This window comes from Bufo gargarizans, chromosome 3, assembly GCF_014858855.1.
Source record: "Bufo gargarizans isolate SCDJY-AF-19 chromosome 3, ASM1485885v1, whole genome shotgun sequence".
Classification (NCBI taxonomy): Eukaryota; Metazoa; Chordata; class Amphibia; order Anura; family Bufonidae; genus Bufo; species Bufo gargarizans.
Window position 1 is genome coordinate 602290525 of NC_058082.1, and position 24437 is coordinate 602314961.

Consider the following 24437-nt stretch of genomic DNA (forward strand, 5'->3'; position numbering starts at 1 on the left):
TGTCACCCCACTAGTGACCCTGCTCCCCCCTCCTCCTGTCACCCCACTAGTGACCCTGCTCCCCCCCCTCCCGTCACCCCACTAGTGACCCTGCTTCCCCCTCCTCCTGTCACCCCACTAGTGACCCTGCTTCCCCCTCCTCCTGTCACCCCACTAGTGACCCTGCTTCCCCCTCCTCCTGTCACCCCACCAGTGACCCTGCTCCCCCCTCCTCCTGTCACCCCCACCAGTGACCCTGCTCCCCCCTTCTCCTGTCACCCCACTAGTGACCCTGCTCCCCTCTCCTCCTGTCACTCCAATAGTGACCCTGCTCCCCCCTCCTCCTGTCACCCCAATAGTGACCCTGCTCCCCCCTCCTCCTGTCACCCCAATAATGACCCTGCTTCCCCCTCCTCCTGTCACCCCACTAGTGACCCTGCTCCCCCCTCCTCCTGTCACCCCACCAGTGATCCTGCTCCCCCCTCCTCCTGTCACCCCACCAGTGATCCTGCTCCCCCCTCCTCCTGTCACCCCACTAGTGACCCTGCTCCCCCCTCCTCCTGTCACCCTACTAGTGACCCTGCTCCCCCCTCCTCCTGTCACCCCACCAGTGACCCTGCTCCCCCCTCCTCCTGTCACCCCACCAGTGACCCTGCTCCCCCTCCTCCTGTCACCCCACTAGTGACCCTGCTCCCCCCTCCTCCTGTCACCCCACCAGTGACCCTGCTCCCCCTCCTCCTGTCACCCCACCAGTGACCCTGCTCCCCCTCCTCCTGTCACCCCACTAGTGATCCTGCTCCCCCCTCCTCCTGTCACCCCACTAGTAACCCTGCTCCCCCCTCCTCCTGTCACCTCACTAGTGACCCTGCTCCCTCCTCCTCCGGTCACCCCACTAGTGATCCTGCTCCCCCCCTCCTCCTGTCAGCCCATTAGTAATCCTGCTCCCCCTCCTCCTGTCACCCCACTAGTGACCCTGCTCCCTCCTCCTCCTGTCACCCCACTAGTGATCCTGCTTCCCCCTCCTCCTGTCACCCCACTATTGATCCTGCTTCCCCCTCCTCCTGTCACCCCACTAATGACCCTGCTCCCTCCTCCTCCTGTCACCCCACTAGTGATCCTGCTTCCCCCTCCTCCTGTCACCCCACTAGTGATCCTGCTCCCCCCTCCACTAGTGACCCTGCTCCCCCCTCCTCCTGTCACCCCACTAGTGACCCTGCTTCCCCCTTCTCCTGTCACCCCACTAGTGACCCTGCTTCTCCTTCCTCCTGTCACCCCACTAGTGACCCTGCTCCCCCTCCTCCTATCACCCCACTAGTGACCCTTCTCCCCCTGCTCCTTTCACCCCACTAGTGACCCTGCTCCCCCCTCCTCCTGTCACCCCACTAGTAACCCTGCTCCCCCCTCCTCCTGTCACCTCACTACTGACTCTGCTTCCCCCTCCTCCTGTCACTCCACTAGTGACCCTGCTCCCCCCTCCTTCTGTCACCCCACTAGTGACCCTGCTCCCCCCTCCTCCTGTCACCCCACTAGTGACCCTGCTTCCCCCTCCTCCTGTCACCCCACTAGTGACCCTGCTTCCCCCTCCTCCTGTCACCCCACTAGTGACTCTGCTTCCCCCTCCTCCTGTCACCCCACTAGTGACCCTGCTTCCCCCTCCTCCTGTCACCTTACTAGTGACCCTGCTCCCTCCTCCTCCTGTCACCCCACTAGTCACCCTGCTCCCCCCTCCTCCTGTCACCCCACTAGTGATCCTGCCCCCCCCCTCCTGTCACCCCCCTCGAGACCCTGCTTCCCCCTCCTCATGTCACCCCACTAGAGACCCTGCTTCCCCCTCCTCATGTCACCCCACTAGTGACCCTGCTTCCCCCTCCTCCTGTCACCCCACTAGTGACCCTGCTCCCCCCTCCTCCTGTCACCCCACTAGTGACCCTGCTTCCCCCTCCTCCTGTCACCCCACTAGTGACCCTGCTCCCCCCTCCTCCTGTCACCCCACTAGTGACCCTGCTCCCCCCCCTCCTGTCACCCCACTAGTGACCCTGCTTCCCCCTCCTCCTGTCACCCCACTAGTGACCCTGCTTCCCCCTCCTCCTGTCACCCCACTAGTGACCCTGCTTCCCCCTCCTCCTGTCACCCCACTAGTGACCCTGCTTCCCCCTCCTCCTGTCACCCCACTAGTGACCCTGCTTCCCCCTCCTCCTGTCACCCCACTAGTGACCCTGCTTCCCCCTCCTCCTGTCACCCCACTAGTGATCCTGCCCCCCCTCCTGTCACGCCACTAGTGACCCTGCTTCCCCCTCCTCCTGTCACCCCACTAGTGACCCTGCTTCCCCCTCCTCCTGTCACCCCACTAGTGATCCTGCCCCCCCCCCTCCTGTCACCCCACTAGTGATCCTGCTTCCCCCTCCTCCTGTCACCCCACAGGGAAGAAGCTGAACAGACTCCACCGACTATTACAGGATCCGTTCAGTTTTTGTTCAGAATCCTGTCTTTTTACTGGACACAAAAGTGTTACATATTAGGCTTTTTTGTCTGGTCTTTCGACAGAATCTGCAACAGAGGCTCCAACCGCAGATTTGAACAAGTGTAGGCCTACGTATGATGTATTTGAACTACCGCAACGTACTCATCCTCAGGTAAAAATACTCCTCAAAAATGGTCAGAGGAGTATTTTTACTCCTCTGCAAAAAACGTAGTGCGACCTCTGCTGAGGAATATGCTGCACCACTCCACGTATCTATCCTCAAAATAAATCTAAGGTTTGCCTTACGAATATGACCCACTAGGGTACCAGCGAATTCTCCAGTTGGTCCAGGCCTCTAATACAACAGGGCCCCAAGGATCCAGCAGAAGACAATCCCATTTTGATTACTTGCCACAAGAGAATGTATTTCTAAAGGGTGGATTCACCTCCGGGGGGAAGTTTAGGGTCGCCTTTCATTAGTTGGCTAGATAGTGACTCCACTGGTGTCCATAGTAGCCACTTGCCGGTTGCAGTATCTGCTGCTAGCTAAGGCCTCATGCCCACATCCATGTCCATACTGTGGTTCACAAACCACGGATCTGCCAAATACGTACACCTTCCATATGCAATCTGCATTTTTCTCACTCCCATGAGTAGAAGTGACTATTCCTTGACAAAAATAGGTCATGTTCTATAATTTGCAGAACAGACACACGGATGTATCTGTATGCTGTCCGTTTTTGTTTTCTTTTGCTGACCCATACAAATTAGTGGGTCTGTGTGAAATCCACAAAAAATGCAAATCGGACGGGGATACAAAATACAGTCGTGTGCATGAGGCCCAAAGTCTAAAAATATTTCGGCCACTGCCTAGCAAACAATTATTTTATAAAAGGTTTTACTAGCCATAGCCTTACTGCTGCTCTGACAAACCTCACGCACCCGACTGCGGTAGCCTTCATACCACGGGTTTAGCATTATTCGAGAGGTGTGACATCACACAATTACTGTACATACCTTCACTACTCTCTTCACTGAGCCTATAGTGATTTTATCTGGCTTAGCGTTGGCTCTTTGCTGGTCCCAAAGGTGCCGTAACACAGCTTCCCCCTCCTCAAGGACATGTGCTTGACCTTCAAAATGTGGTTTCTCATACAGGATCCAGCTGCGATCGAGAAAGAAAACGTAGGCTGAGAAACACAGACATACTGCGGAAGTAAATTAACTACGGTATCATCACGACCTTCTCAAAATTATTTTTACCTCGTTATTAAAAGACATATCCTATATAAACAGAAATATCTATGTGTTTGTGTGTTTTAAAGTGCACAGATATTTCAATGGATAAAACATATAAAGGGGAGGGAATGGAATTCATATTAGTAATATAACAAATACAGGTAACAGAAAGAAAACGGCAGAGAATCTGGCCCCATTACTAAATTACTTTCGACATAAGTACTAAGGGGATTTTTGCAGAACACTTTAATAAGAACCTAATTATGGGAATGCCCCAGGGAATTGTGGGACGGGTTAGGTCCTTTTAAGAATGTGTTAATATAAATATAAGATTAGCCTATCTCAGGAGAATTGGTATTATAGAACCCGTACCTATATTATAAAGGATTTTTATACTTGTCTTGGCAAATAGACAAATCCATTTCCGATATACCTTTTCATCCGGAAAATGTCCCACAACAATGCTATTAAAAATGACTCTAACCTACAGCTGATCGATGGCCAGGCCTAAATGAAGTCATCTGTCTGCTAGGCTCAAGAGGATAAGAAGATATATATATATATCATATATTTAACCACCTGTATGGCAAGAGCTGTATTTATCTAGACAATACTTCTTCTACCTTCCTGGATGAGTGCATCATTGTAAATTTTTATGCCTTCTCTTCTAAGAATATATAAAACAACTATAACTAGACCCTTGGACACCAAGTTTTGGAGAGAAGGTTATAAAAACAGCCTTGGTCTCTCTTACAAGAAAAGAGTATCTTCTCACACGTGTGCATATTTACCAATATTTGCATTGGTAAATTTGAGGTGTTTACCTGGACCGCCATTTCTGGGTGAGTTTTTTTTAAGTCCACCCATTTCTGGTCCAAGACAAGTCAAATTTGGCAGGATTGTCTCAGGATAATCATGGCAAATTGGGGACTGTTGGCAACTATGGCTGTGCCATGTAATTTACACCCAGGTATAATAAGCCATATGGTGATAGCATGTCATATGCCATGTAGTCTACCTAAGATGTTCCTTATGCCACTGAGATATGCCAGCGAGATTGATAAATATGATTTGGACTAATGTGGGTGAAATGCCCTTTATGTATTGAGACCATGATAGGAACATATATTAGTGATGCCACAGGCGGTCTATGAAACCTTGGGGAAGATATACACCATGGACAGGGTGTTGAGGGGCATTATAGATGGTCTGCAAGGTTTAGTGATTAACCCTATTGGTGACAGTGAACTGTTAACTGTCAGGTAATATGGCAATGGATGGGCCAAAGGTCAGTGTTGGGGTAACTCTGCCAGTGCTCTCCAAGCAAGTTGGTACTTTCCCCACAGGGAATAAGCAGATGTGCAGGAAGACCTTTGTTGTCAGATGCAGAAGAACCACTGAGAGAGTGAGACACAGTTCTGCATGCGAACTGTAAGATGGTGCAGATTCCTGCATGTCAATGTATTTCTGATATAGCTGTAATTCCATATAACAGGCAGTTTTATTTGAGCATGGCATTACATACATTTACCCCTAGGTGTTGCTGGCACCACATATACATATCTCAGGGTGTGCTAAGGCAAAAGGAGAAGGGAGGAAGTTAGTGAAGGAGTGAGGAGCAGAAGAGAATAAGTCCAATATGTAGCTGCTATCTTAGCCCCTTGGCCATGGCCAAGCTGAGGGAGTAGGGAGAGCATCCTTACAGCTACCTAGCACAGACCAGAGTGAATTCATGGATATAGAGAAAGTCTAGTGGAGATAGAAGCAGCATTAGCTTATGGACTCCACAGCACCAGTGACCGGGAGAAGCCTAAAAGCACCTGGACACAGCCAGACGACTATACGCGTGGTTGTCCATTACCACATTCCTCTATGGACATTGTGGACCAGAGTTAATGAAAGCATCCTGTCCAAATAATGGAGCAGAGGATTTTGCCTGCGGTTAGGAAGACCGCCCTGTGGTTGGCTAATTACAAGTAAGAAGTTATTATATCCAGTACCCGAGTGCTAGAGTGTGGACATAGTGTAGGTAGAAGTAACAAGGAATCTCTCCTATCTGCTGAAGGAAAATCTCATTGAACCTATTGCCAAGCCTGTTACAAGGATTACAGCTGAGCCAATATTTGGATGATTACTTTTGCTATATACAGTGGGATGCGAAAGTTTGGGCAACCTTGTTAATCGTCATGATTTTCCTGTATAAATCGTTGGTCGTTACGATAAAAAATGTCAGTTAAATATATCATATAGGAGACACACACAGTGATATTTGAGAAGTGAAATGACGTTTATTGGATTTACAGAAAGCGTGCTATAATTGTTTAAACAAAATTAGGCAGGTGCATAAATTTGGGCACTGTTGTCATTTTATTGATTCCAAAACCTTTAGAACTAATTAATGGAACTCAAATTGGCTTGGTAAGTTCAGTGACCCCTGACCTACATACACAGGTGAATCCAATTATGAGAAAGAGTATTTAAGGGGGGCAATTGTAAGTTTCCGTCCTCTTTTAATTTTCTCTGAAGAGTAGCAACATGGGGGTCTCAAAACAACTCTCAAATGACCTGAAGACAAAGATTGTTCACCATCATGGTTTAGGCGAAGGATACAGAAAGCTGTCTCAGAGTTTTTACCTGTCTGTTTCCACAGTTAGGAACATATTGAGGAAATGGAAGACCACAGGCTCAGTTCAAGTTAAGGCTCGAAGTGGCAGACCAAGAAAAATCTCAGATAGACAGAAGCGACGAATGGTGAGAACAGTCAGAGGCAACCCACAGACCAGCACCAAAGACCTGCAACATCATCTTGCCGCAGATGGAGTCACTGTGCATCGTTTAACCATTCAGCGCACTTTACACAAGGAGATGCTGTATGCGAGAGTGATGCAGAGGAAGCCTTTTCTCCGCCCACAGCACAAAAAGTGCCGCTTGAGGGGGGCTAAAGCACATTTGGACAAGCCAGCTTCATTTTGGAATAAGGTGCTGTGGACTGATGAAACTAAAATTGAGTTATTTGGCCATAATAAGGGGCGTTATGCATGGAGGAAAAATAACTCAGCATTCCAAGAAAAACACCTGCTACCTACAGTAAAATATGGTGGTGGTTCCATCATGCTGTGGGGCTGTGTGGCTAGTGCAGGGACTGGAAATCTTGTCAAAGTTGAGGGACGCATGGATTCCACTCAGTATCAGCAGATTCTGGAGACCAATGTCCAGGAATCAGTGACCAAGTTGAAGCTGCGCCGGGGCTGGATCTTTCAACAAGACAATGACCCAAAACACTGCTCAAAATCCACTAAGGCATTCATACAGAGGAACAAGTACAACATTCTGGAATGGCCATCTCGGTCCCCAGACCTGAATATAATTGAAAATCTGTGGTGTGACTTAAAGAGAGCTGTCCATGCTCGGAAGTCATCAGACCTGAATGAATTAAAGATGTTTTGTAAAGAGGAATGGTCCAAAATACCTTCAACCAGAATCCAGACTAACATTGGAACCTACAGGAAAAAGGAGGATCTACTAAATATTGATTTTATTTCTTTTTTGTGGTGCCCAAATTTTTGCACCTGCCTAATTTTGTTTAAACAATTATAGCACACTTTCTGTAAATCCAATAAACTTAATTTCACTTCTCAAATATCACTGTGTGTGTCTCCTATATGATATATATATAACTGACATTTTTTATCGCAAAAAAACAACGATTTATACAGGAAAATCATCAAGATTAACAAGGTTGCCCAAACTTTTGCATCCCACTGTAGATGAACTGTACTGACTGCTCTGAGACAATCAAGTAAAAGTTCAGTTGTTCACAACCATTGACTCCTCATCCTTTCTACTACCTTCCTTTGCACCTAATGGTGCTGGCGTCACGAACACCAGGGACCCTGCCTCCACGGCACCTTAAACCATTCCACCATGGGAACCTCAACCACCATCTGGCGGGAGTCCCTGGACAACAGAGTGTGCCCCGAAGGAACTGGTGCTGTCCTTCCAATCACTGCACACTGGCCCAGGGAGCTCTACAGAACAGTTAGTAAAACTACTACTACCCCCATGGGCCCACCAACACTCACATATTGCCCCTGGGGTCCGGTCGCAGGGCATGCATGGTGGTTGCGGGAACAGAGATTGCTCCTCTTGTATATAGTCCATATTGTTGGGGACTGCACCACCTGGAGAAGGTACTGTGCCATCAACAGCAGATTGGTCACCATCATCGCTGCCACAAGGACAACCAAGTAAATGGTATTACACTTACCTGGCGGTGTTGTGCTAAAGGAACATGATTTATAGAAGCATGATTTTAATGGGTGCTGTATATTCGGATTTCACTTTCCACCTCACTGCTTAACAACAAGTAACTGTAATCTTGAGGAAAACCCCAAGATGATGTTGTCCAAAATTTCTAAATATTCCCTTTCTTATTAATGTTTTATGCTCCACATTAAAGTGTGGTTCCACATGTTCTTATATAGCTTTCCAATCAGCAAAAAGCAATGATTTATGAAACGATCGCTGTCATTTATTCAATCTTCATTTTTGAGTAGTTCTTGTACTCGGAGAACAGACCCATTGCATATGTTATATGCTCATATCATGGGCAGGGAATAACTTGGGTTGGGTTTCCTCTACCATATGGGCCCTAAAACCCAATGGCATTTTCATTCTGTAATTCATCTTCTAGCCTGTGGTGGCGCTGTATATATTCTGGATGACACCAGTTGTTTACTCTGGCTCGAGAACCTAGATTAATGACCCGTATTTGTGTTTCTTTGCACACAAGGGCAGACAGTCTGTCTTCGCGTATATCTGTGTTTCTCTCTTCATTTTCTAAGCTGTAATTTTTCTCTTTTGTAAACTTGAGCCAGAACTGAAAATAAGCAATTTCCTCTCAAAAGCAAAGCCATAAATTCCCTAGAATACTTGCATGCAATAAACACATTCCAGACAATATTAGAAAAAGATGGAGTGGTCAGCCAAACTCCCAGCGATAAATACTGACGTTTAACGCCCTCATTAAGTACGGTTAGAATGTCAGATATGTCCCACCTGACAACCACTGATAGCACTAGGAATATGTGCACCATGAAGGCTTCATTTTTCAACAGGAATGATATCATTTTTAACACTGAATTTCATATTTCAGAAATCGCAGGTTACCAGGGTAACAAATGATGCAAAATATGACTGTGCCGCTCACAAATAAATTCTTCCTGTTCTAAAGTTATTTGAATTTACCTTAATAGGCCTATGTTACATTGCTAATGTGTGTGGATACGGGTTAAAGTCCATATCAGTTACATAAACGGTCTGTAGACCAGAGCCCATTCACATTTATAATGATTGCTACTGGAAAAAGTATACACAGTTCTCAACAGATGCACCTCAAAAGTTTAAAGGGCATCTGTCAGCAGATTTGTACCTATGACACTGGCTGACCTGTTACATGTGCGCTTGGCAGCTGACGGCATCTGTGTTGGTTCCATGTTCATATGTGTCCGCATTGCTGAGAAAAATTGTGTTTTAATATATGCAAATGAGCCTCTAGGCGCAACGGGGGCGTTACCGTTACACCTAAAGGCTCAGATCTCTCTGCAACTGCCTCGCCCACTCCACTTTGATTGACAGGGCCAGGCAGTGAAGATATTTTACATGGCACTTACTCTCCTCCCACACCACCGTCTCCCCCGTGCTTGCGCACAATGCGAGTCTTCAGTCTGTATCCCAACCGGATGTGGTTGCTTCTTTTCCTGTTCAGCTGCCAAAGAAGTGGCCACCTCCAGTTGGGACCCAGGCTGAAGACTCGCATTGTGCGCGAGCACAGGGGAGGCAGCAGTGTCAGTACCTACGTAAGTACTATGTAAAACATTTTCCCTCCAACAAACACAAATTAGGAGAAATACCCAGAAAACCTTTTTAACCTAGTCCAATAAATGATAGTGGACTAGTACCACTTAAGGCTTTCTATAGTCACTCGTTGCAGATGCTCATAAGGAGTCAATCCAAGTGATCAGAGGTGGTGCCTCATGCCACAAAAACTGTAACTAGCAGTCCCAGAATAACTAAAAGACATGGCACTCACCATACAGTTAGATTCCTTTTATTTCAGTTGCAAGTAAGAGATGGGAATTTAGGCGTTGGCCATTTCGTGCACTTCCGCACTCCCTTGAATATAGTCCCTTAAATCTCATGGGGCAGGTTATTGTTCAGACTTAAAGGGACACATTTTTCATTTCGGCAGTAGTATGCCATTGAAAATTGAATACAATGTATTGTCCTTCTGTAGAAGTCAACATAAATGATAAGACCTCCTAAGTACATAGGCATTCCACTGTCAGTTTACTGCTGCTGTGAGGGGAAGATGTTATCTGAAGGGTAATCCTCATGATAACAGTAGGTGTAGAATTGGAATAACACTATGACAGCTCCTTTTTTCTTTGATAGGTCTAGATAAAGACGCCTACATAAGAGCATTGCATTGATGAACGTAATGTGATGTTCTAAATGAGTTATTACAGGGGGCTTTCTCTGGCTGTAGTGAAAGCTTGACTGAGAGATCTAAGTGAGACTGTCTCCTGTGCTAAAAACTAAGAAGTTAAAGAGTCAAGACAGGAAGTAGAATACATGGAGTGACTTTAAAAAAAAAAAAATAATAATATATATATATTTAGCGACATATCCCATAATACTGAGAGATTTCATCTCGGAAGCCAGAAGAATTGGAATCAATCTCTGGATTATAATAAAGGTTTTATAGGGGTGTAACTATAGGCGGTAAAGAGGCTGCATCTGTACCTGTGTCATGGAGTTTAGGGGCGCCCAAATAGTGATAGTTGGGAAGACTGGTTACAGATTTTGCATTGGAACCAGGAACATCAAGATTTGCCTCTGAGGCTGTAGCATGGGATCAGCCAGACAGGTATTACAATATTTTTAATCATCTTTTCAGTAGATCTGTTGAATATGTAACTCCAATGTACTGAACACCAACAGGCACCTCAATACATGGTGGGACAATAATGGGTCTCGAGGTACCAGTGTCACTTGCCAAACTGCAGAATGATTGGTAGTGAGAACTGAAACGAGGCAGTAGAATTTTGACCCCTACATTTCACAGGGGCAGACAGTCATAGGTCCCAAGTTTAAATAAATAAATTTATAGCTATGCCCATGGGAATTTGGTTTGATTCATAAACTGGCCACTTTGGTTTGGCATCTTCATCTGGTGGTTTGGCAGAGAGAAATGTGACCAGATACTTTTTCTGAGAGCCGCTAAACATGCTGTCTGTACAAAAGAATAATGGTACCAGATGTATTAATAATAATATGTGTTTTTCCTTACCATCCCCTGATGACCCGGATATTTACTCCATTAGGATACTCCCAAGATGTTGCGTCCAGGACGTCAGCTTTGAGCTCAATCTTGTTCTCCTGATCTACTATGTCGGAAAGGATCACCTGTATTTAGTGAAGGACACATCATGATTTGGTACTTGGTGTATATTCTAGCAGAACTACATGAAATGTCATTTTCTATGCATTTGTAATCACTTCATTTTCTACACCTCGTATAAAAACATATTCTTTATCCTTTTACTGTTATCATTCAGTTTCTCAACCTTAACTCAAAGAGCAACAGATATCGTTATTGAGGGCGTCTTTTACAGTTCCCTGAAAGCGAGATCAGGGGGCTGTTCAAAGATACTAATTTATTGTTTCAAATTTAAAGAGCACCCATCAGCAAGATCCACCCTATTAAAGTTGGTTGGGTTGATCCTGATGATTAAATTAAAAATAAACTGATTGCAATGTGCTTCCTGCTGGGATCTCCTGCAATCCACTGCAAACTTCTGGAAGACCTGGCATGTGTTCAATTTCTCTGCAGCACCCCCACGGGTGCAATTAAGCATTACACAGCTGTCTGTGTAATTCAGGACAAGACAGGTCTTCCAGGCGCTATTTGTAACTGCTCTCAACTCTGGCCAAGAGATGACGATCTTAAATGTAGGATACCCTTCTATTAAGGGTACGATTTGGGGAATACAATATCTCCTTATGGAGACCCCCTTAGGAGGAGGAGTTTTATAGGCTAGGTATCTCTTGTTTGGAATTCTGGGAAGAAGCTCTTAATAAACAAGCTCTTAAAAAGCTCTGCCTCTAATGCCATCAGATGCAGAATAGCTATCCTATAGGTCAATGTTTGACCTTTTAAATGTCCTTGAGACATGACTTGGATAATAATTAAGCCAGCACCTCATCTGCAGACAGCTTTTTTGGGGTGATTGCTAAGGCGTTCCCCATAAAGAGATATTGTATTCCCCAAATCCTGACCTAGGCCTCTTACCCAGTTAAGCCAGTACTCTCTGCTCTGATGAGGGGCAATCACCTCGAAACAGCTGTCTGCAGATGAGATCCTGGCTTACTTATTATCCACATCATATCTCAAGACCTTTTAAAATATCGAACATTGACTTATAGGATAGCTGCGTTACATTTGGCAGCATTAGAGGCAGAGCTTGTTAAGAGCTCATTCGCATACCTTTCTCTATTAAGGGTAGGTTCACATTTGCGTTTAATGGATCTAGTAGGCTGTTCTGGCAGAAAACAACCTGCCGGAGTTCACCGCATCTGGCCTAGCTGAATAAGCCATTCACCGCTAGACCCCATTGACTATAGATTCTGTGGGCAACCGGCTGCTTTCTAGCATAAGGGCTGGTTTTCGGCTGGACAAAAAACATTGTATGCAACATTTTTTTCCGGCCAAAAGCCCAAAAAAATGTGTCCTTCGTATTCTGCTTGAAAATTGAGCTGTGTGAAACTACCATAACTCAAAATTCCCTAATCGGGTATATGAAAATAATTTTTCAAAACTGGACAACCTCTTTATTGAGAATCCTTCCTTGATAATATAATTAAGGACTTCACTTAGAGAGACTTCACAGACCCCCTTCCACCCCTTCCTTGTGCGCTACAAACAGATAAATCAGCCTGGAATCAATTAGGATTATTTATTAGCAGCCGGTGGCACATTAGTACGGCTCCTTTGTAGTTTACTAATAAAATGTTAATTTGGCATGTTGTGTTAAGATCACAGAGGCGACTTTTTGAACCTTCAGATGAGCTTCGCTTGTTTTGCAAAGTAATGATGAGTGTTTAACAGAACAAGTTAATTATGCTGGTGTTTCGTAATGAACCTCTAGCGCCCCTGACATTGAAAAGGCTCCATTAGTATGCAGTGCGCCAGTGATGAAACAATCAGCTTTTAAATTAAAGACAAAGTCTAAGGAAAAGGCGATCGATAATGTAAGATTAGGTAAATGAGGACTCTTTACCTGCATGATGAATTAGTCTGCTCTACTTCTGCTAATGGGCAATACTAACTATTGTGCCGCAGGGTCCTTCTGTCAGTCAGTAATGTCTGGGCACCGGCATTCTACCCCATGGATGGCGTAGTAAGTAATTTCATAGGACAGTATGACTTGAATATAGTATGAGCACAAATGACAACAGTGAGGCCGGCTGTAGAAACCTTCATGCTGTAACGTATCTGGTACATAATACATACCTCTTCTTTATAACACACTTTTGTACAAATAAAAAATGGGTAAATTTTATTTGGCAGCCTAAGGAACCACGGAAAATGCTAATGGAAGCTAAAGGTCATGTCGCTCTTCTTCTCCAGTTCTTGCAAACGGTGGGGGTCTCAGCACCAGAACCTTCACTGATATAAACACTACTGTAACATATCAGAAGTTATGTAAGTAATAAATACACACATGTACTCGACATGGCTGTATTATGTATCAGTGCTGTATGGATCCAAAATTTGGCACCCATAGAAATCTATGGGTCCATATGGCTCCTTGGCATGTCCAGCTATACTAGGGAGATGATGTTCCCTAGAAGCATTGTTTTTAGGAGAGAACAGTACATGAAGCCATATACAGGCCACATCCTCTGGCAAACAGAAGGTCCGTAACATGGAACCATAAGGACACCAGGCAGTGTTCCTATGGAAGATGATATATTTGGAGGAGGTTGACATATTTATAATATGTCATGAAATAGGAAGATGACATATTTATAGAATTAAGTAAAATTCACAAGATTTAGGGTTACTATCCATTCTTCACCTGCGATGCTAGGGAGGCTTGTCCCCGTCACCGCCTGCCATTGGCTGCTCCCCCCCCGCCCCGACACCCCACCCGACACCCCATCTGCACACGGGGCGGTGCGGGACCAGGAGCAGCGTGGGGATCCAGGTAAGTATATTCAGTGTGAGGGGGACATTTACTAGTCTTGGATAACCCTTTTAAAGAGGTACTCAACCCCTAACATAAGAAACTCAATGACAACACACGACATTCATAAGTATTTAAAAAAACAACAACTTTGAACTAGCCTAAGAAATGTCAAATGTTAGAGTTGCCCTTTCAAGTAGTTGGCCAGTCTTGTGCAACTTTCTTTCGACGTGCGAAACTAAAGTAATAAACAGGGACACCCACTGCTTCCCAGAGCCCAAAAACACTATGAGATGAAATTTCACATCAGTTGTAGGCCAATGACAAAACATAGAAAAGTATATCTATCCAATTCAGTGCTAATTAATTTCATAATATATTTTGATACGAGACGATGCTCAGTTTCTAAAGATTTGCCTATGGGAAATACAACCCGTATTTTTACTAGAGTATCCGTGGCAGAAATCCGAGGCAGGCATTTGGACTCATGCAGATTAGTCTCATTGTCATTAAGTGAGCTAATATATGGTTCTTCTGTGCAGAATTCACAAAAATAAAGAACATCTACATTATTCTTGTGAACGGGGGCAGAGACACGGACAAAAATCTATTGTTGAGACCTGATTTATTTGCATGGCAGGCAGGTTGAGTGTGGACTTGATGTGGATTTCAGAGGGGATTCCATGTGTAAATCTATGTAAAGTTCTCAACATGTGAATTTAGACCAGATTTTGATGGCCATTCCGATTACCAGCCACAAAACACAGATTCACCCATTCACGGAAAACGTGCGCAAAAACTGATGCGTGAATTGCGCCATTTATTTTAATGTGCTATGCAGGTGCAGTCTGGATAGTGCACAGATGGAAATTACCATGATCAGAATTAGACCTTAAAGGCTATGTACACTTTCGGAGGCATTTTTTTTTTTTTTTTATGATTGCATTTTACATTAAATTTTGGGTTAAAATCATTTTTCAATCGGTCTTTATTACAAATATTGAGCCTTTCTGTCACAAAGGGTTAACTTTTAGTCTAGCTGTGTGAATGGTACTTTTTACTTTCACCATGTGCTTATCTCTAATTTACTAAGAGGTCATAAACACCTATTTAAGCCACATTCTTATCAGTAAGATAGAAACTGAGCTATAATGAGTGTTTATAATGTCAGAGAGCAGAGATAAGGAGCCCTCAGATTAGCTGGCTGATGGAGCAGAGAGAAAATTCTGATCCCTGTATTAGAGCATCTCAGCCCTGAACAGAAACAAGGACTACCTATTTTAAATAAAGACCAATTAGAAAAATGATTTTTAGCTCAAATGAGTACAATGCAATAATAAACAAATGCTCCCAAAGGTGTATATAGCCTTTAACTTTATATAACATAAAGTTATTTTCTACCTCTAGTCTCCACTAGGGGGAGCATAATACCTAAATGAAGACAGATGTATTATTGAGTTCAATAAGAGTTGTATAAATCTGTTTTTTAGCAAACTCCACCCCCTAAAAAATTGCAAAGATATACTGTATTATGAAATCAATTATGAAATTAATCAGTACAGAATTTTAGAGCCATTAATATTATATAGGTACACTTAAAATTTTGTTATATTTAAAGCCACCTAAGTAAGTGTAATAATGAGTATAAAACAATGCAAAACAAACCTTTCCGGGCCTTGGGTTGAACTTTAAAGATTCTGAATGATCGAAATCCTGAAATCATGAAAGAAAAAAGTATTTACCAGAATAATTGGTATGTATTGATTCGATATATGTAAAAATAGGTGTAGAAATAAATATCCCTGTGCAGGACGTTAATTAGACTCCGGCAGGGTTAATATATAACTGAGGTGGTTTTTATATATCCATGCACAACAGTTTTCCCTTGCATTATACTATTATTATTATTATGTCACTTAGGGAGTATTTTTTCAGTTTTTCGTATTTTCTTTCCTCCAGTTTTTTTACAGCACTTTGTACAGCACATTGACAGTATGGGAGAAGCGCCAAATGATGATTGCTCCTTGCTGGCAAGAGCAGCATACAACCATTTACCCCCTGGAATCTATATATAAATATAGGATTATGGGCTTTTTAGTAAAAATTATCACTTTTGATCCTACACTATTGTAAATTCTCCCATTTTTCTTGTTTTCCAAACCATAATTCTTTCTCTGTATGATGTCAGAAGAGAGATTCAAAGTCTAGATATACACATTACATCTATCCAACCTCCCCAGAAACATGAACACTTGGTTGAAAGGGGAAGAAAGCACTTCCAGTCCCTTTCGGCCATGGTTTACCACCAAGTGGAATAAAGTTCAGATATGCTCAAAGTTTTCCTATGACAACAGTTGCCGAGGGACTATCTGGCTGCCGGCATTCACATCAGAATTTTGGGCTATGCTGGATATCATATGTATGGGCAGTTTAAGGGAGGAAGAATTTGCAAGGTTTAGCTTAACATTTTGCTAAGCTAGCCACAGATAGCCAGAAATCTGATGACATCTTATGGTTTGATGAGATGGACAGAACGGCAGACCTCATCTGCTGAAAAAGTTCAGTCTGCCATGTTGTTGGTGGAATAATTCATATGCACAATCCCATGGATGACTGATCATCTGCATTTCAGATGATACTTATCTTATGTGTACAGGGCCGGCGCAACCATATAGGCGAACGCCTACGCCGGCCTGCTGGGGGTGCCCTGGTGGGCTCCCCCTGACTGGGGCTGCAGCCCTGGGCGACAGGGCGAGCGGGTCTTGAGCCGCCCCCAGCACCGTTACAGGGGGGCCAGGAGGTGGAGGTCCTTCTTACATAAGGCAGAGCAGACATCTGCTTACCCTGATGGCAGGTGCCTGCTCTGCCAGTAAATTACTGGAGGAGAGGAGGGCTGTTCTAGCAGCTCCCCACTCCTCCCTCGCGCGCCCTTGGTGATGCTGGAATATGACGTCATTCCGGCCCCGGCATACTAAACGGCGCGCTGGAGGACTGAGGAGCTGCACCACACTGGACCCCAGGGAGGTGAGTGTTTAAGTGTTTGACTGAGTGAGTGAGTGTCTGCCTGTGTATTTATGTCAGTTAGTGAGTGAGTGTGTATGTCTGTCTTTCTGTCAGTAAATGTATGTGTGTCTGTGGGTGTATGTCAGTGAGTGTGGATGTCTGTCGGTCAGTAAGTGTCTGTGTGTTTGTCAGTGAGTATGTGTATGTTTATCAGTGAGTATATGTGTGTGTTTGTCTGCCAGTGAGTGAGTGTCTGTCAGTGAGTTTCCGTGTGTGTGTGTTTCAGTGGGTAGGTGTATGTCTGTCAGTGAGTGTCTGTCAGTGAGTGTGTGTCTGTCAGTGAGTATGTCTGTCAGTGAACGTGTGCCTGTCTGTCAGTGAGTGTATGTGTGTCTGTCAGTGAGTGTATGTGTGTCTGTCAGTGAGTGTATGTGTGTCTGTCAGTGAGTGTACGTCATTCAGTGAGTGTCTGAGTGCGTGTCTGTCTGTCTGTCAGTGTGTGTGTGTGTGTGTCTGTCAGTGAGTGAGTGACATGAGGGGGCGGCAAAAATCCTTGCACCGGCCCTGTATATGTATGATGCAGTTTTTATTTATTGATGACCTATCCTCAGGTAGTTCATCAATATCTGATCAGTGGGGGTCCGACACACGGCCAATCAGCTGTTTGAAGAGGAGGCTGTGCTCCATGCGAGCGCCACTTCCTCTTCATTACACTGCCCATTGTCTCGGAAGCTATGGCGGTGCAGTGCAATGACAAGTACTTGTTCCATTCACTTATTTACACTACACCACCGCTCCACAGGAGAAGACGATTGTGTAATGAAGAGGAACCTGTGCTTGGATGGATCGCCTCCACCTCCTCAAACAGCTGATCGGCTTGTGTGCCAAGTGTCAGACCGCCGCCGATTAGATATTGATGACCTAGCCTGATGATAGGTCATCAATATAAAACCCCTGCACAAGCCCTTTAACATGCACATTCCCCAATCATTTGGCCAACAGTTCTTTACTTCAGCAGCCAATATTTTGTGCATAAGAACATTGTTGGAGATTTATCAAAACAGGTGTAAAATAGAACTGGCATAGTTGCCCGAAGTAACCAATCAGATTCCGCCTTATATTTTTGAGAGCTCCTTTGGAAAATGAAAGCTGGAATTTGATTGGTTGCTATGGGCAACTAAGCCATTTCTACTTTACACCAGTTAGATAACTCTCCCCCAGTATGGTTTCTGTTATTTGGTATAACTAAAAAGAAAAAGCACTCAACAGCAAGCTTCTATTTCTTCACCTTTATGGATAATCTATTGAACACGCTTTAACACTTATAGTATAGAAAGTGAATAATCTTATATATATTGATACAATAAAATACCTTAATACATGTACTGCTCATATATAGAGTGGGTTTGGACACATCCACAAACATAAGAAACAACATTTCTTACCATATAAGGTTCAGCTGTTTTCTTTGGTTCTTCCAGTTTTTCCTGAGCAGGACTTCCATTATCCTCAATATTGGATAAGTAGTTTTGGGCAGCATGGAAATACTGATAATAAACACTTTTAGGAGAAATATGTGGCTTGTGATCTACAGGTGAGCTTTGAATGGGCAGTACAGGTTCTGAAGAAAGTGAATTCACAGCAGCTGTACTTGGGGAAAGATCCGTACTTTGAACTGTTGGTGACACAGACGTTTCACTTTTCAAAGATGGAACAGAGCTGCTTTCAAGGCTGGATTTTGACCCGTAGATGTTAGAGTGTGATGTCAAATTAAGAAGAAGAGATTGACGGCCTGAAACTAGATTGGGTTTGTTTTCTGCGAAGGACTTCGTTATGAACAAACCAGACCTTGTACCTAAAGATGTTTTTTTATCTTCAAGGGTTGAGGGTACATTGGGGATAGTCTTAGATATCGGGCTGATGTCCTCTAGTTCCCCTGGTTCTTCCTTATTATACCTGTCATTGATAAAAGATACTTCATTACTGAGTGCTAAAAATCTTTCATCATCAGACGTCTCTTCCAAGTCAGCCTCTTTGAGGCGATCTGACACAGATTGCAAAAGAGATAAGATTGATGTGTGGTCACAACCACTGTTACTTGCACCCTCATTATATTTTGGTGAACTGTTGTTGGACAAGCTGTCGTCACAAGCACTATCATCTTCATATATCGGTGACAGAGCTAAAGGATAAATCCTGACACGTCTTGATTGCACAGGGACATAAGAATCATTGCCAGAGGCCTGTTCACTGCCACAATCTTTTTCCTCATCTGTTGACTCATCATCACTTCCACTTATTTCAACATATTTACTATTATGTACAGAAAACTGTAAGAAGTCAGAGAAGTCTGATCTGTTGCTGCTTTCTTCACATATATTAATATAATTGAAGTCTTCCATAGATCCTTCAGTCCCAAGAGAAAAAGATCCCATTTGTCTGTCACAATGAATGTCATCCAGCATAAGATCGCCATTGATATAAGGTTCATTAATTAAGCTGTATGTATCTGCTTTAGGTGAGCTTTTAGAAAAGCTAAGATGTTCTTCAACTTCTGTTTTTGTTAAAATATTGGTTTCTATAGTCTTATCCGCATCTTTTTCATTCATGTCTTCTGTGACTTTTGACCCCAACTCATCAGATCTGGGTTTTGTGGCCTGTCTAGCCTCAACTTTCAGAGACACTTCTGTTGTCACTTCAAGATCATTAGAATTGACTTCACAAGAAGGAGGATGGGCTTCATTATCATAGTCAAATGAAGAAATGACATGGTTTGAATTTGTTGCATCCTCAACTAGGTCATGCTGATTGTCCATGGATAAGCCATTAAACACGCTTGGTGGTTTTTGTTGAGTGGCTTCATCGGTGGTAAAGTCTTTACTTAGCACATCTGGGTAGATATTGGAAACCACAAGCTGTTTTGAAGAAGATATAACATCATTTACTATTCCTACTGCCATGGACATAATCAAATCTGTGTCTTCAGTGAGTATATGGTCAGAAGGTTTTTCGGGACACTTGACAAGTACTTCATCAGGATGGTCCTCTAGTTTCTCACTTACATTCTCTTTCACAAGTTTTATATCTGTCAGGGTGTGATTATTACTAGGCATTATATTCATACGCCGTTGGTGTATATTTCGAAGTTCATCAATGGCAGAATGCAAGACACTGAAAATAATCTCATTAGCTTTTTGCTCAAACAATTCATTAGATGGTTTAGAAACGTCTTTGCCTAGAAGGATACTTTTTGCATTTGCAGAAGGTAAAGAAGTGATTCCGTTTGTGTCAGCAGCATTTTGGAGTAATGCTGAATGTAACAGTAAATCACTCAACTTTTCTCTATGATTCATTGTTGAATCTGGATTTAATTCTGAAAGTGATTCACCAAGTTTTAGATCCTTCAATGAATCACTGGACATCAAGGTCTCATTTATAATTTCCCTATCAGATATATGTGCCTGGCGGGGAGCATTTATGATGTCACTAGTGCATACATTTACATTGTTATTCCTTAGATTTTCTATTAGCATGCTTGATGATTTATCTGTGATTTTTGGTGATTCTTCAATACAGTTATATTGTGGAATACTGTCACTTTGATTATTAGGCAAATCACTAATGAGATTCACAGTCACATCACTGTCCTTATATAGCAGCATTTCATCAGTGTCCAATTTGTTTTTCGGATGTTTATCACAATTATTCACAGTAAGATACTCTCCACTATGGTTGAGTAACGTCTTGCTTGTAACAAAGTCTTTATGCTCTTCAACACCATGAAAAACCTGAAATGCATTTTCTGTCGGTGGAGGCGAAGACTGTGGTAGACAAATTACTTCTTTTGTGAAGGTTGGGCTTTCTACCTTAGCTACAGATATGATATCTGAATACAAACCATGGGGTGATATTTTGACTTCTTCAATGTTCACAGTTTTCATGGACACCTTAGCAATACAAATATCAGAATTCAATTTGACCACTTTATCTGGGGTTGAAATTTTAAAGGAAATATCACTAGCTGTGTTAGATGTACTTCCATTTCCATGAGATGCATGCTGGTCTTCAAATGATTTATTTATGTTTATCACTGGTTCCTTAGTTTGCATCTTTGGGACACTTTGCACATTGACAATACTGTCATCTTTTGGCCCAGAAAACTCTTCACTCTTTTGGTCAACTGCAAATGGTTCAGTAACAGTTTTAATGAATATTTCAGAGGGAAAGGTTGTAATCAGGAAGTGTTCATCTGGTGTATAAGCTTGTGATGACACAATGCCTGAATCATTTGGACTGTCAAATTGAACATCGTTGCAATCGGCATATGATGAAGAGTCAGATATTGTGATGGGAGAAGGGGAACGACACTCAATGCCATTATCAAATGAAATATTCCTGCAAGTTATGGATTCCTGGTCCGTATTAAGTGATGAAGTATAATCCACACAGCTTTCTGGTACAGTTACGCTTTCGTGATGATCATCAAAAATAGCATTTTCTATGTCTTGCTCCTTTACTGTTCCATCAGGTTTGTCAACATGAATATTTTCCTCATTGACCAATCTATTATTATCTCTGGTCTCTGCTAGCCCCTCATCACTCACAAATTCATGATTTTGTGATAATCTGTCAATTAAATAGTCATTGTTAACTTCAGGAACATGAATTTTGGAATTTGTCTCTTGACACAAATTGACCTTTGATGGTTCTTCTACTTCTGCTTGCGTACTATCTGATACATTTGACTCAATGTGTATATTTGGTTTCTGGTTTTCTATCATCTTTGAAATTATTCTGGACTTTAAAAGAGATTCATCTGAACTTTCCTTCAACTGAGAGTTTACTTTGGTATTTGACTGCAACAATTCTCCATCTTTTTGTGGACCATTTTCTGGCATAATATTAGCATTTGTCTGTAAATTTTCCGTATTTACAGTATGATCCAGAAGTTTGGAACTTCTGGTCTTATTAAGTTGGAGATCTAAATTTGGGATGTCTTCTGACCCTGACCGGGTTTTTTCTAAAATTGTATCGTTTAACTCTTTCAACTGGAAGAATATGTTGGTATTTGGCTGTTGCTCAGTCTTTAGCAATTCTTCATCATTTTGTAGATCATTTTCTGGAATAATGTCAGCATTTGCTGGTAGATCTCCTACACTTTCAATTTGTTGCAGATCTTTGGAAGTTACGGACATCCCATTCAGTTGTAGATGTGAATTTGGCATGGGTTCTGACTCTGATACACTTTTATTTAATATTGTAATGTTCAAGTCTGGATTTGGTTGGTTAAAGTATTCATCTCCATGTAATTGCATTTGTTCTTTTATTACTGAATTGCCCATTGGTTCCACATCTATTGTACTGCTGGAGATTAACTGTGCGTTTGGATGGAGATCTATTATGTCTGGCCTCTCTATTTCTGGTTTCAAATAAGAAACTGGTGAGTTGAAGTCTTCATAATTTTTGTCACTTGACATGCCTGATACACTGTGTGTAGTTAGGTGCAAATTATCAGAGAGATCCTCATGTGGTTTTTCTTTAACATGCAAGTTCTCTTCAACCACTTGCTGACTATTTGGCCATTCCCCTGAATCTCCAATCTCTAGATGGGATTGTTGTAAGGCACTTTGCATTTTGTCTGCTACACAGTTTTCCAAACCAACTGGAACCTTTGTGTCTTCTAATTCTTCTGTTCTCACGAATGTATCTTCGCCTTCTGTTGAAAATTCTGACGAACATAAATTATCCATTACTGAAAATGTCTCAGATTTTTGAGAACTGTTAGTATTTGCTTGTATATCACCTATTAAGCAATCTTTTATCATTTCTTTTGTATGAGGTAATAAGTTCTCTGCTACTTTTGGAGATGATCCTGTTTCAGTCTTTGAATCATCATCAATACTTTTTTGCCGATTTTCTGGAAAATGTACACTTTCTTTATCTGGTTGATGATCTTCCTGCTGTTTTGAGACATCATTGGTGTTTGGTTTTTTATGTCCAACAATACCTGAAATGTCTACTGTCTTTGGTTCATCATCTGTATAATGTTCTTCATTATTTGACTCTGATTTCCTTGAAATTGTGCTTTCCACGGTATGACCCTCTGCATTGTCTACATTTTGTCGGAGATGCCCTGAAATGTTTGAACTCCCTCCAAGAGTTGGTTGTAAATCAGTGTTTGGCTGTAAGATGATTTCAGAGGATCCTTTTCCATTCAGTTGTGGGACAGCTATTAGAAATTCCTCAATGTTTGGTTGTTGTCCCTCTACGATCTCTGAGCTATTTGCAACCTCTCCACTGTTTGTGCATATTGAGGTGTCTTTGGTTTCTAGATCATTTGTGAGTTTTAGGTTCTTTGCATTTCGGATTATGTTGTCATCATTATGCAATTTAGCATTTTGGTCAAGAGGTTCAAGTTTTGATTGCTTTTTTATATGTATCTTTGAAGGAGGCATTTCAACCTCTCCATTTAGATCTTCGGCTGGTTCCTTTTTTACCCGATCATGCAGCATCAGACAATTTTCTGTGTTAGCATCTCCTACAGAACTAGTTTCAGGGGTCTCCTCTTTCTCTGAGATTGGTGAATTTACATCAGCTCGTCTTTTTAGCAGCTTTCTGATTCTTCTAGACCCACGGTAGGTGCCATATGTTATTAAAGGAGCATCCTGGGTATGTCCGTTGAGCCTGTGGGAACATTTACATGAATGTTTAATATGACCATGCTGAAATAATCTAGCAAAAAAAATACCACAACAGAATAAAACAGAAGATCAAAAAGAAAGAAAGAGAGGAAATTGCATTTTGGGTTTCAGAGTTTAGTGACAGGGATGTGAACATGTTACACCTGATGAATATGTGCTATACATTGAGCTATACGTTTTCGTACAATGTGTTTGTCACTTCCACTGTCCACTATGAGGTGATCAGCTGAAGGGAATTGAGCATTGTGTATTGTAGCCTGTGCAGCAGCTGTCTAACACAGCTCCAAAAGACAGTAATCAGACTACTGGGAAAGCCGGGCACTTTTCAGTGCTGCAGTGGGGTGAGAAGCAGAAAAGTGCTATATTTTTTTTTTTTACTACTACATACATTTTATTTACCCATTAGAGTTATGCAAATCAACGCTTTCATAAGAGATGTAAAGGGCATCTGTCCGCAGATTTGTACCTATGACTCTGGCTGACCTGTTACATGTTCATATGTAAAAAATAAAGTTTGAATATATGCCAATGAGCCTCTATGAGCAATGGGGGAGGTGCTGTTACACCTAGAGGCCCTGCTCTTTCTGCAGCTGCCAGGCTTCTGTACTTTGATTGACAGGACCAGGTAGGATGAGATTTTCACTGCCTGGTCCTGTCTATTAAATATCAAAGCCTCTAGGAGTAATGACAACGCCCCCGTTGCTCCTAGAGGCTCATTTGTATATATTAAAACATAGTTTTTCTTAGTAATCCGGGCAGCTTCATAGGGACAAACCTGCTGACAGATGCCCCTTAAAGAGTACA

The 24437-nt window shown here is 42.7% G+C and overlaps 1 protein-coding gene across 1 annotated transcript in view; it reads right to left on the reverse strand.

The window, feature by feature from the left end:
* Positions 1-24437, reverse strand: part of CRYBG3 (crystallin beta-gamma domain containing 3) — a 175928-nt gene that overhangs the window by 61630 nt on the left and 89861 nt on the right. The window contains exons 4-7 of the mRNA XM_044284494.1: positions 18378-23616; positions 15595-15642; positions 11031-11146; positions 3458-3605 (exon numbers count right to left, since the gene is read on the reverse strand). Of these exons, the coding sequence (XP_044140429.1) occupies positions 3458-3605; positions 11031-11146; positions 15595-15642; positions 18378-23616 (5551 nt within the window). The remainder of the gene's footprint in view (positions 1-3457; positions 3606-11030; positions 11147-15594; positions 15643-18377; positions 23617-24437) is intronic.